Source organism: Colossoma macropomum, unplaced genomic scaffold (assembly GCF_904425465.1).
Source record: "Colossoma macropomum unplaced genomic scaffold, Colossoma_macropomum, whole genome shotgun sequence".
In the NCBI taxonomy this organism is placed as follows: Eukaryota; Metazoa; Chordata; class Actinopteri; order Characiformes; family Serrasalmidae; genus Colossoma; species Colossoma macropomum.
In genome coordinates, this window is record NW_023495386.1 from 982387 (window position 1) to 997500 (window position 15114).

Here is a 15114-nt window from a genome sequence, read left to right on the forward strand (position 1 = left end):
TAAAGTCATCATGCTTTACTTGCATTTGTCTTTACAAATTTGTAGTCAGCTTTTATAATAATTAATGTAAATAAGTAAACTAATTTCTGCATGTTGAATGTTCACTTCTATGATGTGCTAGAATATCAGGTTATTTCTGCTTTAATTGAAGGAAGCAGTTTATGTACTTCTTCCAGCGCTGAGCTGACTGAAGAGCCTGTGGATGTGCAATGTAAGTGCAGTCACTGTTATTTTCTTCTCTGGGTGATTGAAAGTCATTGTTTTGTAATTAGTGACTTCCTGTGAAAACAAAGCATGCTAACTATCTTACTAGTCTGAAAGAATTATGTTTATAATGTCACTTAAAATGTAATCAGTGCAGTAGCATTTCTGACTGAGTAGAAACCAGTGCATCTTTACAACCTGCTGAGACACAACAATTGTTTGATACTATAAGACAAGTTAAAGAATAATATAGGGAATCTCTGTCAAAAAGTTTTTTTTAATTTTTAAAAATTATTTTTAACAAGGAAAACATTGCATTATTCAATCTAGAACATCACACCTTGACCACTGAAGCAGGTCTTAGAGTTATTCACAGTATGCTATTTGCTGTGTTAAGGAAAGAGACCTTCATAACTGTCTGAAATCATTTACCTGGTCTCTGTATCCATTTGGCACTAACCACTGGCCTGGATTTTGTAATCACTGGTAGGTAACAGTTCATGTAACTGGTTAGCCATTTTATCACTGTGCCTGATCCTAAAGAGAGGCTATAAAATCTGTAGTACCTCAAGAACCGCAGTTTAAATATGTCTGAACTAAGTAATTGGTACATTGATAAATTTGTGCACTACAGGACCATCAAGCAATTGCATGAGAACTTTAGTAACTTCCCTGAAGCTTCTCAAAGCTGTAAATCAATCTGTGATATGAAGATGATGATGATTATTATTAAAATTAATAGGCTATTAGAGATCTACTGGGTATATCTGGTAGATATACTCAGGCCAATATCAGCAGGAAATATCAGCTGGAAAAAAGAATAAATCCAATTCTGTCATAAATCTAGCACAGAACTGCTTGTAGAGCTGCAAAATTGTTACAATATAGACTTAGTAACCACATAATAACATTACACGATAAAGAGTGATAAGGGTGAGGTAGTAGGGTTTGAGTAGATTGTGCATGGTATATAAAACACCTTATTTTAAAGCTCAGCAGTTTTCAAAGAAAAATATATTATATCCATATTGGCCTGTTACTGTGTCAGTTCCATCTCCAGCATAGTATATGGGCATCAGAAAAGAAAAAGGGGTATTCTGCCATTGCTATGCTATCATTATTACTGTTATCTTATAGTTATTATCATGATTCTTATTAAAGCATCGCATGTAGTATAGTTTTAAAGACAGAAGCAATTAACTAGACAGACAAAAAATAAAATTGGATTTTTTACTGTTTTAATGTAAACCGGAAACTACAGAACCATCAACGCTGCCGGCCAGGATTAGATGAGGGAGAACAGTGAAGGTACATGCTCTATGATTGAACAGGCTCAGCCTTGAAGCCACTGTTGTCGCAGCACCAAAATCTGGCCTTGGGACTCTGAATATTGTCAAAAATAACGTGATTAAAGGCGTTTAAACGTAGTGACAATTTGGTGAGTGTTTATCTAAAGACTTTTGACCGACAGCTTTTGATATTTTTCATTTTATCGTGATATCAGAGTGATATGAAGGTCAGACATCAGCCAACCATCTGCATGAATTAAAGATGCTAAGACCTGTTGCTATGGTTACGGCTGCCCCCTGATTGACAAGGTAACCTTTACAAGAGCTGGGTTAATGACGCTCTCTCTCTCTTTCCCACTCTCTCTGTCTCTCTCTCTTCCACTTGTGTCTTCTTAGCTGTCCTGTCTCCACCAAAAGCGGGCTTTCCATGTATGATCTGCTGACTGCATCCACTCAGAGAAAAACAAACAGCGCTAATTATGGCCACTACTACAGGCGGTACACAAAAGTAATCGAGGCCTATTCGACAGACATGAACCGACAAACAGATCAGAGTTTAAATGCATAAATTAGAGTAAATTATAGGACAGCTCATGCATCTCTGATTGGTAGCTGAACAGGCCTTAAACGATGATGCTGTTCCAAAGATAGCACAGCCCATGGACTATTTCCTTACTGCTGGATATAATGTACAATTTAAAAAGCATCTTCTTTCTTGCGACGTCTGTGAGAGAATTCTCTCAAAAGCGTATTTTATAGCCACAGTTGAGTCTGCTGGTGTTGTGGTCTACCAAGCCGTTATGTAATGACGGAAAGCCTAATGAAGGTACTGCAACTACAGCCTACGGACGAGCGCGCAGCCCCGTCCTACATTAGTCTACTGATAACAGACAGGTTGGCTGTGCTGGCTCCGTACTCAGCAGCAGCCTGAGCCGTGGATAAGATATGGTCTGTTTGTGTGAATTAGACCCTTAACTAGCATAGCCCATCTGTTAGTGTGTCAGTTCCATTTCCAGTGTAGCCCACTCTTATGCCTAGTGCTCCTGAAGCTAATGTTAGGCTATTCAAACAAACGACAAGCCTGTGTTCTTCTGTGAAGACAAATGCACGCGGATATATGAATCTAAACGCAGTGGCTGCTGCTAGCTTATTTTCAGCAGATAAAAAGGAGGCAGATAACGAAGGTAAGTGCCCGTGGTTGGATGTGAGCTAACAGTGACACTGCCCTCAGCCCGGAGGCGAAAGTACCTACCGAATCTCCGCTCTGCCGCCGCGGTGAGCGCGAGGAGACACAGCAGCAACCAATGGACATCCATTCCGGCTCTTATACAGCCATGACACGCTAATAATCCATTTCCCCTATTTTATCAATCTCTCAGCGTGCTTTCTCTCCCGGGACAGAGCGCTACGAAGGGGAGAGGTGATGGAGAGATGATGGACGCTGGAAGAGGGAGAGAGGGAGGGAGGAGGAAAGCAGCAGGAGGAGGAGGAGACGTAGTGCGCGCGCAAGAACCTGGCCGCACTGGCCGCAGTGCGCGCGCTGCTCAAATGAGTGCCCTGCCTCGCTTTGACGTCACGCACACTCTCTCTCTCTCTCTCTCTCTCTCTCTCTCTCTCTCTCTCTCTCTCGCACGTATCACAGGCCAAGCGTGTGTCAGTAACATGGAGGAGTCCAACCGGATCAATCTGCCTCGCAAATGGATCGAGTAAATCACGACTGGCCTTCACAAACTGTACTCTGGCTCAGGGACAAGAGGATCCTTTAGTTTTATTTTGAAAGAGGAAAACATGACAGATTTTACACTTGAGCTGCCAGTTTACCTTGTACCTACACCCACTGGACATGTTATTATATAAAGGAACTTTACTACATAGGTGCACTGAGCTATGTCATTTTTTTCCATAGTATAACAGCAAATATGTTGCGAAAACATAAAAAAATCTAAAAATTATGTTACTGCTTTCACAGATTTGAAATACGTTGTATGAAGACAAAAAATGTAAGACATTTTAGATGTGCCCAGACTGATGAATGTAGCTGTAGATGAGTGAATGGCAAGCCAATAATTATATTATAATAACTTTAATATCCTGAATGCCTACTTGAAAAGTGAGGATAAGATCTCAGTGCAGAAATTTTGGAAACATTAATGTTTATTGAAAATAAGAATTTATCGAAAAGGTCATTCTAGTATTATTGGTCATTAATGAATCAAAATACTGAATAAATACCCTCCGTCTATTTTTTAAAAACATTTAAATTTACATTGCGTAAGTCATTATTGAATAAAATAACACAATTATTCATTTTTTTTAACAGTGAATGTGTATTAAAGGTTTGCATTTTGATACTAAAATATTGACACTTCTGATCTTGACATCTCTTTTTGAGAATACAGAAGTTTCACCATCAGTATTGTTAAACTGTTATCCTGATACTATCAGTATCAGGATATTTGCCTTGGTATTACAACCCTGTTTCCAAAAAAAGGGATGCTGTGCAAAATATAAATAAAAAAAAATGCAATGATGAGCAAATCATTTAAACCCTTTAATAAAGAATAGTACAAAGACAACATTCTGGGAAATGTTATTGTTTTTTGAAAAATATTTGAATTTGATGGCAGCAACACATTTTGAAAAACTTTGGGATGGGGGCATGTTTTGCACTGTGTTCAATTACCTCTGACAACACTCTGTAAGCGTTCGGGAACTGGGGACACAAATTCCTGTAGTTTTGAAAGTGAAATGTTTTCCCTTTCGTGCTTGATATAGGATTTCAGCTGCTCAACAGTTCATGGTCTCCTTTGTCGTTTTTTTTGTTTCATAATGTGGCAAATGTCTTCAGTGGTGACAGGTCTGGACTGTACTCAGGCCAGTTCAACACCTGGACTCTTTACCCCAGAACCATGCTGTTGCAGTACATGCAGAATGTGGTTTGGCATTGTGTTGCTGAAATAAGCAAGGCCATCCCTGAAAAAGACATCATCTGGATGGCAGCGTATGTTGCTCAAAAACCCGTATATATTGTTCAGCATTAATACCATGCCATGCCAAATTACCACACCATGTGCATTAATGCACCCATAAACCATAACAAATGCCGGCTTTTGACCTGTGTGCTGATAACAAGTCAGATGGTCCCTGTCTTCTTTAATCGAGAGGATGTGACATCCATGATTTCCAAAAAATGTGAAATATTGATTTGTCAGACCTCTGTCCACCTTGAATGAGCTTGGGCCAAGAGAATATTGATATTATATACCATAGATGATGAAATCCCCAAATTCTTTGCTATTTTATGTTGAGAAATGTTACTCAAACAGAGCTACTTTTGTAAGCAAATGCTGAACATGGCAATGTCAATGAAATCTGTGAGTCTGAAACTCAACTAAGGATATCATCTTGGTCATGGTCAATTAATTTGATGCTGGCTGACAGAGGACATAGTCTAATTTACAGCGCATCTTTATGTCAGTAAAGTTCTTATAGGAAAGTCTGTCAGCTCAGCATGTCTTGGCAAAACCTCCAGGCAGTTATTTCCACTCATACAAGAACAAGCTCCTATTTGTTTGAATGGGGGGAGGTCTATATATTGGAAACTGAAAGCCACATTAACATTTCAAAAACATATTTGAGATCAAATCTAACAGAACAGCATAAGTAATTTGAAGCATTTGGCTCAAATTTTTCTGCTTGTTTTTTCAGCATGCGCAAAGCTCCACAAGTAGAGGGAGATTTTTGGCTTGTGGCTTTACCTGCAAGCTCTTTTACTGAAGGGGGGGACTTTCCCTGTAAACAGAAACCATGTTGAGAGATACAAGATTTCCCATTCATTTTTAGGTGCAAAGCATCTCATGGCTAAGTCTATTGAGCATTGTGGACGCACAAGAAGTGTGTGCTTTCTAGGACTTTTGGGGTAGTAGTGCTTCGCATCCATGGGCATAACCAGGGGTATGCCTGTGCCTACCCAGATTGATCACAGGCCTACCCAATCAAGTGGGGGAAAATATTTATTATATTTAATATAAGAATTAGAATTTGGCCAGGTATGCTTACACATACAAGGAATTTGGTTTTGGTTACAGGAGCTCACAGTGCACAGTATCAGATAAACACTTACATGTAGTAAATAAAATAAAATAAAACATGCATTCCTACCATCACTCGCTCACACACACACACACACACACACACACACACACACACACACACACACACACACACACAGTCATACCTGTAAACCTTACATTGTGCAAAGTATGTGTCTTAAGTTAAAGTGCTGAGTGCAGCAGCAGTTAAAGGGTGTATAGTGGCAAAGGAAGAAAGGGATAAGTATGGTAAAAGTCAGATAAGTGGGGTAATAAAGCAGGTAGCAAGATGCTAGAAGAAACACTGGTCTGTGACGGTAGTTTCAGAGAATGGAATGTTGAGTGTGAAACTATATACCAGTATATTTACAAGTGCAGTTTAGAAGCTGGAATATTGTTTATGTGTAATATTTTAATTGTTCAAGAGAGTGATGGCTTGTGGGAAGAAGCTTCTCTGTAGCCTGGATGGGGGAAGGAGCTGGAACAGGTGGTGTCCGGGGTGTGACGAGTCAGTGGAGATTTTCTCTGCACGCTTCCTGGATCTGGAGGCATGCAGTTCCAGCAATGTGGGCAACTTAACCCCAACTGTCCTCTCTGCAGACATGATTATGTGCTACAGTCTGTGGAGGTCATGCTTGTTGGCTGAGCTACCCCACGTGATGGACGTGGTGAAGACAGACTCTATGATGGCTGTGTAGAACCGCACCATCAGCTCCTGGGGCAGATTGAACTTCCTCAGCTGACGCAGGAAGTACATCCTCTGCTGGGCTCTCTTGATGATGGAGCTGATGTTGCTGTCCCATTTCAGGTCCCTGGTGATTGTTGTGCCCAGGAACTTGCAGGACTCTACTGCCATCACAGTTCTGTCCAGGATGGTGAATGCTGGCAGGGTTGGAAGGCTCCCCCTGAAGTCCACTGTCATCTCCACTGTAATATTTATTATTTGTAGTGAAATCTGGTTTGTTTTCTGTGAGCAGTGTCGCAGTACTATGACAATGTGGTACATAGCGTGCTTGGAAATTGTATATACCAAGTTGGCCTACTCACTTTCTCACAGTCCTACCTGAACATTTATTTCTACCTATGTGCACTGAAGACAACCAGTAAATGGTCTCCTCCTTTATAATGTGTCTGATGTCAAAGTGGTCATGGTACATGTGGCCGTTGTTTTTTTTTTTCTAATTGACCTGTTGCTTCCTTGCTGAATAGGTTATTCTGAGCACATTTTCTCTTTTCCTCTCAGCTCCACCCTTCTCTCCTCTTTATCTTTCTTTCTTTCTTTTATGTTGTCAACACAAATTGCGCAGCTGTAGTCGAGCTGATTACCTAAGCTATCTGGCCAGCTAGCTAGTTCTAATTCTACTGCACATTACTATTTGTGTTTATTACTTGAGTACCTTTTTATGACGTGCTTTAAAAAGTCATTTTAGACCAATCACCTGATAGACTGTGGTACAGAAAGGCAGGACTGTAAGAGTGTTATATCTGATAGATGTAAATGTTCCTTTAGCATAATGCGTAGTGTTCCACAATACATTAATGTCAACAACAGCAGTGGTTCTCAGGCCTTGCCTGCTTAGTTAATTATTTTCCATGCTCTAATGCACGTAGTTCAGTTTAGGAACAAATTGATTATTAACATAGCTGATGCGGTGAACTATGTGAGGTCTGTGCTGGGACAATACTAAAAAAGTTTTGTTTCCGCAGGGAAAACAGTGAAATGTGCAGTGTACTCCAGGGCCAAGAACACACTGTATTACAGCTACACTGCAAATATTATCCAGACTATAATATAGGACATATATTAAGGCATACAATATTTCTTAGAGAAATCAGGGTTTTCAGATTCAGTGCAAGAAGTTATATCTACTTTCATTGATGAATACATTTTGGCAATGCTGTAGAGCTGAAGTCATGTCTTCATAGTGAGTTTGGAATCCATGTTTGTGTACTGGTGATCTGAGTTTAGTATCCAAAACAGACATGTTTTTCGTATGATGCTGGTAGTGCTTTATGCAATGCATGGGAGAATCTGCAGAGACCACTCAAATTTTTACTACACTGGTAGGGTATGATTTCATTAGCTTGCACTTATATGCTGGAAATGCAAGCTCCTCTACGACCATGACATTATTTCCACTATATTTCTGTTTGTTCTCATCACTTTGATACAGTGTGGTCTTTGTCTATCTTTTTATAAGAATTTGTCCCTGGACTGTATAGGTTTTTATGTCTTTTTTTAGGAACCAGTAATCTGGCTTTTCTGTCATTGAGACATCACATTGTTTTGCATCCTATGGTTAACTCTCCGCAGTCGAGATGGTGTATTCTACTCTTCATGGTAGCCTTTGACACATCTGGGTCTACATCCTGAAAAGTGATCTTGTTCTTTTCAACAGTTTTTCTTCATGACTGAAAGTATTCTTGGGTCACTTCTACAGTCCCCTGCCAGATTTATTACTAGTTCGCTTATTGCTATTGTAACTAATGTTAAATCCACCAGTCAGTCAGAGGTGGATCAGCCAATTGATTTTAACACATCTGGAGTTTTTGGCTTTAACTCTAACTCTTTAACTCCATTTCTTCTGATTTTTTTAACTTATGACATCCACCTTTACTAGCATTGACACTTCTGTTAGCTCTCCTATGTGTGACCCAATCACTGGTCAGAAACCACCTGAGCAAACAATTATCCAATTGCTTTTGGTTCCCTGATAGGCCCCCTGACTATCCAATATCAGTAAACATACCTCTAAATAAAGCTGACATTCTGCCCTGACCTTTTCAAAAATTGGTTCCAAGACTAAGAATACTTACTTTGAAGTAAAGAAGTGGGTTTTAGAAAGAAAAATGAATGCTATCAATCCATGTCCAACATCATTATACTTCAGCAGAGGGCAACAATTCAAGAATAATGTTTCTCAATGTAAAATAGCAAAGAACTTTGGGATTTCATCATCTATGGTACACTATTAAAAGATTTAGAGAATCTGGAGGCCAAAAAAACAATATTGGCTGGCCATGATTTTTGGGCTCTCAGGTGGCACTGCATAAAAAACAGATATGATTCTGTAGGACAGGAACACTTCCAAAAAGCATTGTCTATGAATACAGCTCATTGCTAAATCCACAAATGCAATTCTACCATTCAAAGAAGAAACCATATATGAACAGGATCCAGAAATGCCACCGCCTTCTCTGGGCCCAAGCTCATTTAAGATGGACTGAGGTGAAGTGAAAAACTGTCCTGTGGTCAAGTGAATCAAAATTTGACTGCTCTGGACACTGTGTCCTCCGGGCTAAAGAATTCAAAAACTCAAAATGGGTATATTTTTCGAAAAACAATACAATTTCTCAGTTTCAACATTTGATATGCTGTCTTTGTACTGTTTTCAATCAAATATAGGGTTCAAATGATTTGCACATCATTGTATTCTATTTTATTTACATTTTGCACAGTGTCCCAACGTTTTTGGAAATGGGGTTATAATCAACCAACTTCAATACCTGATCTCACTAATGTTCTTGTGGCTGAAAACACTTTGCATCCTTACAGCAATATATCACCATCTAGCTTCCCAAAAGAGTAGAGGCTGTTATTGCAGCAAAGGAAAGAACTCCCTATTAGTTCCCCTTGATTTTGGAAATAGGGGACAAATAGTGTATGAGTACATTCTCTACCACAGCGATTCTTGATCCTGACCCAGAAGTAGCCCTGTCTTGCTCATTTGAATGTTTTCTCTGCTCCAACACACCCAGTTCACTAAAAATTCCTTTTCTGAGTTGACTTTGAGCAAAGGGGAAACCCTAAACTAAAACAGAAATGTTCTCATCTTCTCTTGTTTTACCAGCAGATGGCACCAAAGGAGATACCGTCAGAGCAAGCCTCAATAAAAATAATAATAACATAAAAAAAACCTTATCAGAGAGCTGCTTTCATTGTGTAGGAGCACACCTAACCATTACCTTCATCTCTTGACTGCAGACTGTGTAATTTTCATCAAACTGAAAGAGCTGCTGGTTCTAAATGTCTAAATGTATCTTGAAGCAACAGCCCTTTCAGTACAATAAAGGTACAATTGCTTTGTTTGCATTTATATACACACTTGAAAAAGATGGTTCTTGAAGGGTTCTTAAGTAAAGAAAACAGTTCTATATAGTACCATGAACACTCAAAGAACCCTTTGCATGATTAAAGGGTTCTTTGCATCATGAAAGAATTCTTCACACTGATGGAGAGTGTGCTGTATATGGTTCTATATAGAGCCTTTTTGAAAAGGTTTCTTCTATGGTTATAAGCTCAACATTGTAACAATAGCAGAACCCTTCATTAAAGACCCATCCAGTGACAGTTTGTTTTGGGAAATAAAAGTGGCTCTTCTGTTGCACTGCTCGAGAACACTTCATGGTTCGATTTAGCACCATTTTTATCAGTGTATAAAACTGATACAAAGAAAACAAACTTACATATTTCAGTGTGAAGTGACAGCAAATATCAAACCAACAAGGTCAAATGTATATTATCCAATAGGGGGTGCTGCTACCATATTAGCTCAAGATATCTTGTTCCTTAGAGGTAGCTGACTTGACTAAAACAGCCATCCATGATCAAGAATAATCACTGACTTAGGGTGGATATCAAATCATGTTTAGTTGGTTTTAACATTTATTATTAGTTTGACGTTACTTCTAAGTTCTTTTTATACTCCGTATTCTGAAATAAAGGGTTCCTACTGAAAAACAAAGGCTGTAAAAAATTAAATCAGAAGAAGGGTGGGCAGACAGGCACACACTTGACTTGTTAGGCAGGGCATAGGTTCTTTATTACTGAAAAGACAGAAGGACAAAAAGACTCTCAATCACTCACACACACATAGTGCAGAGCACCATGGCTGCTGTATTCTCTTTGAGACCCTCACAGAATGTTCTCACTGCAGCATAAAGCCTGATACAGGTCTGGATGTCTACAATGTGATTTGATTGAGAACACCAATCACCAACCATTAGCAGTTGGTCATCATTCAAATGTGACACAAAAACTGTGGATGCTTAAATGATAAAGCAATCTCAGTGACTGACTCTCAGACTAGCCAGTGTGGAACAATAGATCTGTGGGTGTCTCAGATGGGAAAAGTGCCTCAGAAGGTCAGTTAACAGTCAACTGAGACTGATCAGAAGGCACAAGACTCAGGTTGCTCACATTGCCAATGTGGTTCAATGCTCTCTTCATTACATCATTCGTATGGTCCAGGCAGCTTATATAATAATTCAACAACATTTAAGACTGACGGTAGTTCTTCTGCTAGCATTATGGTGAAAAAATATAGCATTGTTACATGATAACTATTTTTCACAATCTCTGCATAATTTAATCGTTGAGATATAATCAAGGTCATTTAGATTGTTTTGATGTAAAATGAGAAAGTCAACTTAGATTTCTTTAGGGACCAGGGGTTATGATGTCTAAAACACAACTATGGCTGGCTAGTTTATTTACTATCCACAATGACCGGTGAATCTACATGTCTTCTGAACTTATATTATTTATGTAATATGTATGAAACGATGAAATAGAAGTGTGTTTTCTTAGGATATTATTTTGTCTTAAAACACCCTGCATGTACCTTTCTGCCATGAATAGATAAAAAAAAAGTTTCAGGCCAAAAGCTTACCTTAAAACTTTAGTAAAACAATGCTTGTGGCATTATTCAGCGTATTTTTTAAAGCTATTCATGTAATAACTTCCTTTGAGGTAGTTTTCAAAGGCACTAAATGCTACGGACGTTTGGTTCTTATCACCACCACTGAAAAATTCTGACTCTGTAGGTTTCTTTAGAATGGAGCATTTCACATCAAACCACTCTGTATGACTTCGTTTACATCTTAGCAATGTAATCAGGCAAAATTCTGAAAAATCAGTGGAATTCTCATTTAAAAACCAAGTGCTGTATGTGATGGCCTTCATGTGCTCATCTGATACACCCATCCAGGCATAAGGCACAGGGAATACACATGCACACACACATTTGAAAGGCAAGCTTTCACAGAGAAGCATTTCAAGAACATTCTGCCCTAATCTCAACATAATAATTAACAATACAATAAGGAAACCCCTTACTAATAAAGGCAACAACAGAACAGAAGAGATGAGACTGAGACAGTTAGAGGGACAGTGGTCCGTCCAGGGGAGCTTAAAGGGAAAGGAGGACCTGCCTGATTAGGGGACAGAAAAGGCTAAGGTTTGGTCAAATCTACACAGCATTAGAGCATTTAAGGGTGAAGGCCTTTGCAGATGATGACATGTTAGGTGAACATTTGGAATATGATACATGATAATGCAACAGTAAGACTGATATATGTGCTTCATATGATTAGGACTGTGTTACATGGTAAATATTAAAATCTAATTAATTATGTACACAACCGTGAATAACATGATACTGGTGAACTTTTCCCAAACACACACACACACACACACACACAAACACGCACACAAAGTGCAAACTGTCGTAGGTTAGACAGTATAGGTACAGATTTGGTTTAAGATAAAACACACCCATGAATGCACACACATATACACCTGGCTGTGATGACATTTCTCTTCTACTCTGGATGTATATTATGTTTATATTAATGTTTTTATTTATTTTTAAAGAACAACTTGACAACAGTGGAGTTGTTTTTTATGTTTAGAAACCTTAAGGAATGCTGTAGAGTATTTCAAACTAACCCCATCTGCCGCATTTGCATCATACAGCTGATTGCCATGCACCATCACGTCAATATGTTTACCTGTACTTAGTAAACCATTTGATTGGAAACAAACTTACAGTAGAAACCAATGTCACTTCAGCACGTGCCCACTATTACCGGTCTATTATAATTTTTGTAAGCAACAAAAAGAAAAGTTACACAAAAATGTCAGACAGTCAACTGTATGCTACAGAGGAGACAGAGATTATATTGAAAAATGCTGAAGAGCTCCTTCAAAGCTTCACAGACACAGAATGCAGCTTCTCTCAATCTCAACACCTCACTCGTTAACTCTCTCATATATACATATTAGACACATGCTCCATTCTCTTGTTTCTATTGCACAAATTAACCCAAGAGACCCACAAGCAACTTAAACAGATATTCAAAACATTCCTTTCTCGCTCTGCAGGTCATCTTAATAAAAATATCCTGATAAAAGAGTAATACATATATATTACATACACAGAATGTGCCCATCAACTAAAAACAGAACACTTCAATATGGCTGACATTTGTGTAGTTCGTTCAGGGACTCCATGCAGGGAGTTGTAGTTTTTTTAAAGGCAGGGTGTGATTGTGTCTTCTGATTAAGCAGATGGCTTCTTCAGTCCATCCTCACTTAGTTCGTACCTACCACCGCACACCAAACACAATTAAACATACTGCAGTGGACACAGAAAAGGATGATTTTTAAGGTCTTTTAAAAAGTTTGCATTAAGAAACAAATCAATGCCTTACCACTGGGTCCAGCCCTTTGTTATGTCCTCTGAAGTCAAATCCACCAGAACCTGACACACACAGACACAATATGAGGAAAAAGAAGTCAACAGCCAGGTTTTTGTCCAGCAGTCGAATTAAATTCAAACAAATAACTGAAATGTTATCAAAAAAAAAAAAGAGAGTAATGCAGCATTTCCCATTAGCTCTGTACAAGAGAATTAAACTCTCTAGGTATACAGCATACTCTGATTTCTTAGATCAGAGGAAGGTCTAGAAATCCGATTAAGAAATCCGATAAAGAGAGCTGGATTTCAGCTCAATAATAGACTTCTGAGGGCATGTAAACTCTTACTCGGATTTCTTTCAGATTTCTCAGTCTGCGCATGTGTAAAAACCGGCAGAACTGAAAATAAGCAAGCAGCGGTTAACGCCGCACCCACAAAATGACAACAAAACACCTTGGGAGCGACAATGAAATCAACTACATGCTATTGTTATTGGATTATTAAGTGCATGTAAACGCACTTATTCGTATCACCCATTGATCCATTTGGGTTTAAGACAAATGTTTAATGTTAAGCAACTTCTTCCTATTTGGTTTAACTTTTTGCCTGTATTTTACATCATTAAGAGTACACAGACAAACGCACTGGCATCTTATAATACCATTTTTTCTTTGACAAGGTATGTTTTAATTTCTGCATCAGTAAACTGGTACCTGCTGCCTTCTGTCATGTTCATAGCTACGAATGGACACAAAGTCAGACAAGTTTTATTCGCCAAATGCGTTTTCATCATAATTTATCACATTGCTTTAATAACATAGGTTGGAAAAAAGTTAAACTGCCCAAGCAGGACTTTTTTCTCTCCATGGTATCTAGGTAAATATAGCTAAGCAAACTCTCCAATTAATTAAGACTGCAAGAGCTGGAGAGAAGTCCTAATATGTTAGATTAACTATCAGCATAAATATGAAGCGACAAAGAAAGCAACCTATCAGTTCTTTTCCAATGGGGGCAACTAATTTTGCGAGAAACAAACGTCACTTTAAGCCTAAACAGGACACTGAATATAAGCAGCAGCTTAAGCAATGGGGTATTAGAAACGGAAAACAGCAGCGGCAGCTCTATACCTGAGCTCACTACTGAACGACAATGAAACTGCTACAAGATAAACTATATGCGAATATGTCTGTCACAAGCTTCAAATAAAACAGGTAACATTTTTTAGAAACTTCAAATGTCTGTGTTTAATCTATAATTGACTTTTTTGAAATTTTCATTATACCTTAAATGGTGCAACAGTTACACTTTGATACCTAAATGCGGCAGAATGTAACTGATTTCCGGTAGAAAGGAAAACCCAGTACAAGTACTTCCATATGAAAAACACTAAAAAATGCCTTCTTTACGAGATTCTTTCTCTACCTTGCCCAGAAGACCTTTGTGTTTGGAGAGAATTCCTCCTCCGTTCTTGACTGCTACATCCAGAGTCCTCCTGTGCAACTCCACCAGTGACACAGTGAATTCAAATCTACACCCACAGAGACAGAAAGTCACATCACTCAACACTGAGAAGTGTAATTTTAGTTAGTTTAGTTCATTTTTCACACTGGGGCTTATTTTAGTAAGCATCACCAAAGCTAGAAACTATAGGATGAGGAAAAACCAAAGATGGGAGGAGAGAGCAGACTAACGATTCGTCAAAGGTTGGATTGAGCTTTTTCTTCATTGTGTGGGTTTTTCTGCGTCCAGATCGTCGTTTATCCGGGAGCAAGTACAAACGCACGTATGGGTCAGAGCCACTGTCTGTGAATGCTATCAGATTCCTGCAGACACATAAACGCAGACAGGTAATATATACTGCATACCAAACATGTCCAGCCGTGACCCTGGCCATACCACCCTACAGAGTTTAGTTACAGCCTTAATCTAACACACTTGGCTCTAATTTTCCCATGATCCTGAAGGACTTGCTCCTCGAGCTTTACTAAAGATCAGAACCAAAAAGATACGCAAATAAATTATGTGTGTTTGTGGGTGCGTGAGTGCACA

At 38.8% G+C, this 15114-nt stretch overlaps 2 protein-coding genes across 3 annotated transcripts in view; both read right to left on the minus strand.

Moving 5' to 3' along the window:
- slco5a1b (solute carrier organic anion transporter family member 5A1b) overlaps window positions 1-3005 on the minus strand; it is a 34892-nt gene extending 31887 nt beyond the window's left edge. Inside the window, exon 1 of the mRNA XM_036562411.1 lies at window positions 2746-3005. Within this exon, the coding sequence (XP_036418304.1) occupies window positions 2746-2809 (64 nt within the window). The 5' untranslated portion in view covers window positions 2810-3005. The remainder of the gene's footprint in view (window positions 1-2745) is intronic.
- Window positions 3006-10382: 7377 nt separating this feature from the next.
- The window catches only part of esyt2a (extended synaptotagmin-like protein 2a), a 49359-nt gene continuing 44627 nt past the window's right edge, over window positions 10383-15114 (minus strand). For both annotated transcript variants that reach the window (XM_036562424.1, XM_036562423.1), the window contains 4 exons: window positions 14757-14888; window positions 14488-14593; window positions 13079-13128; window positions 10383-12970 (listed from right to left, as the gene is read on the minus strand). In XM_036562424.1, coding sequence (XP_036418317.1) covers window positions 12928-12970; window positions 13079-13128; window positions 14488-14593; window positions 14757-14888 — 331 coding nt within the window. In that variant the 3' untranslated portion in view covers window positions 10383-12927. The remainder of the gene's footprint in view (window positions 12971-13078; window positions 13129-14487; window positions 14594-14756; window positions 14889-15114) is intronic.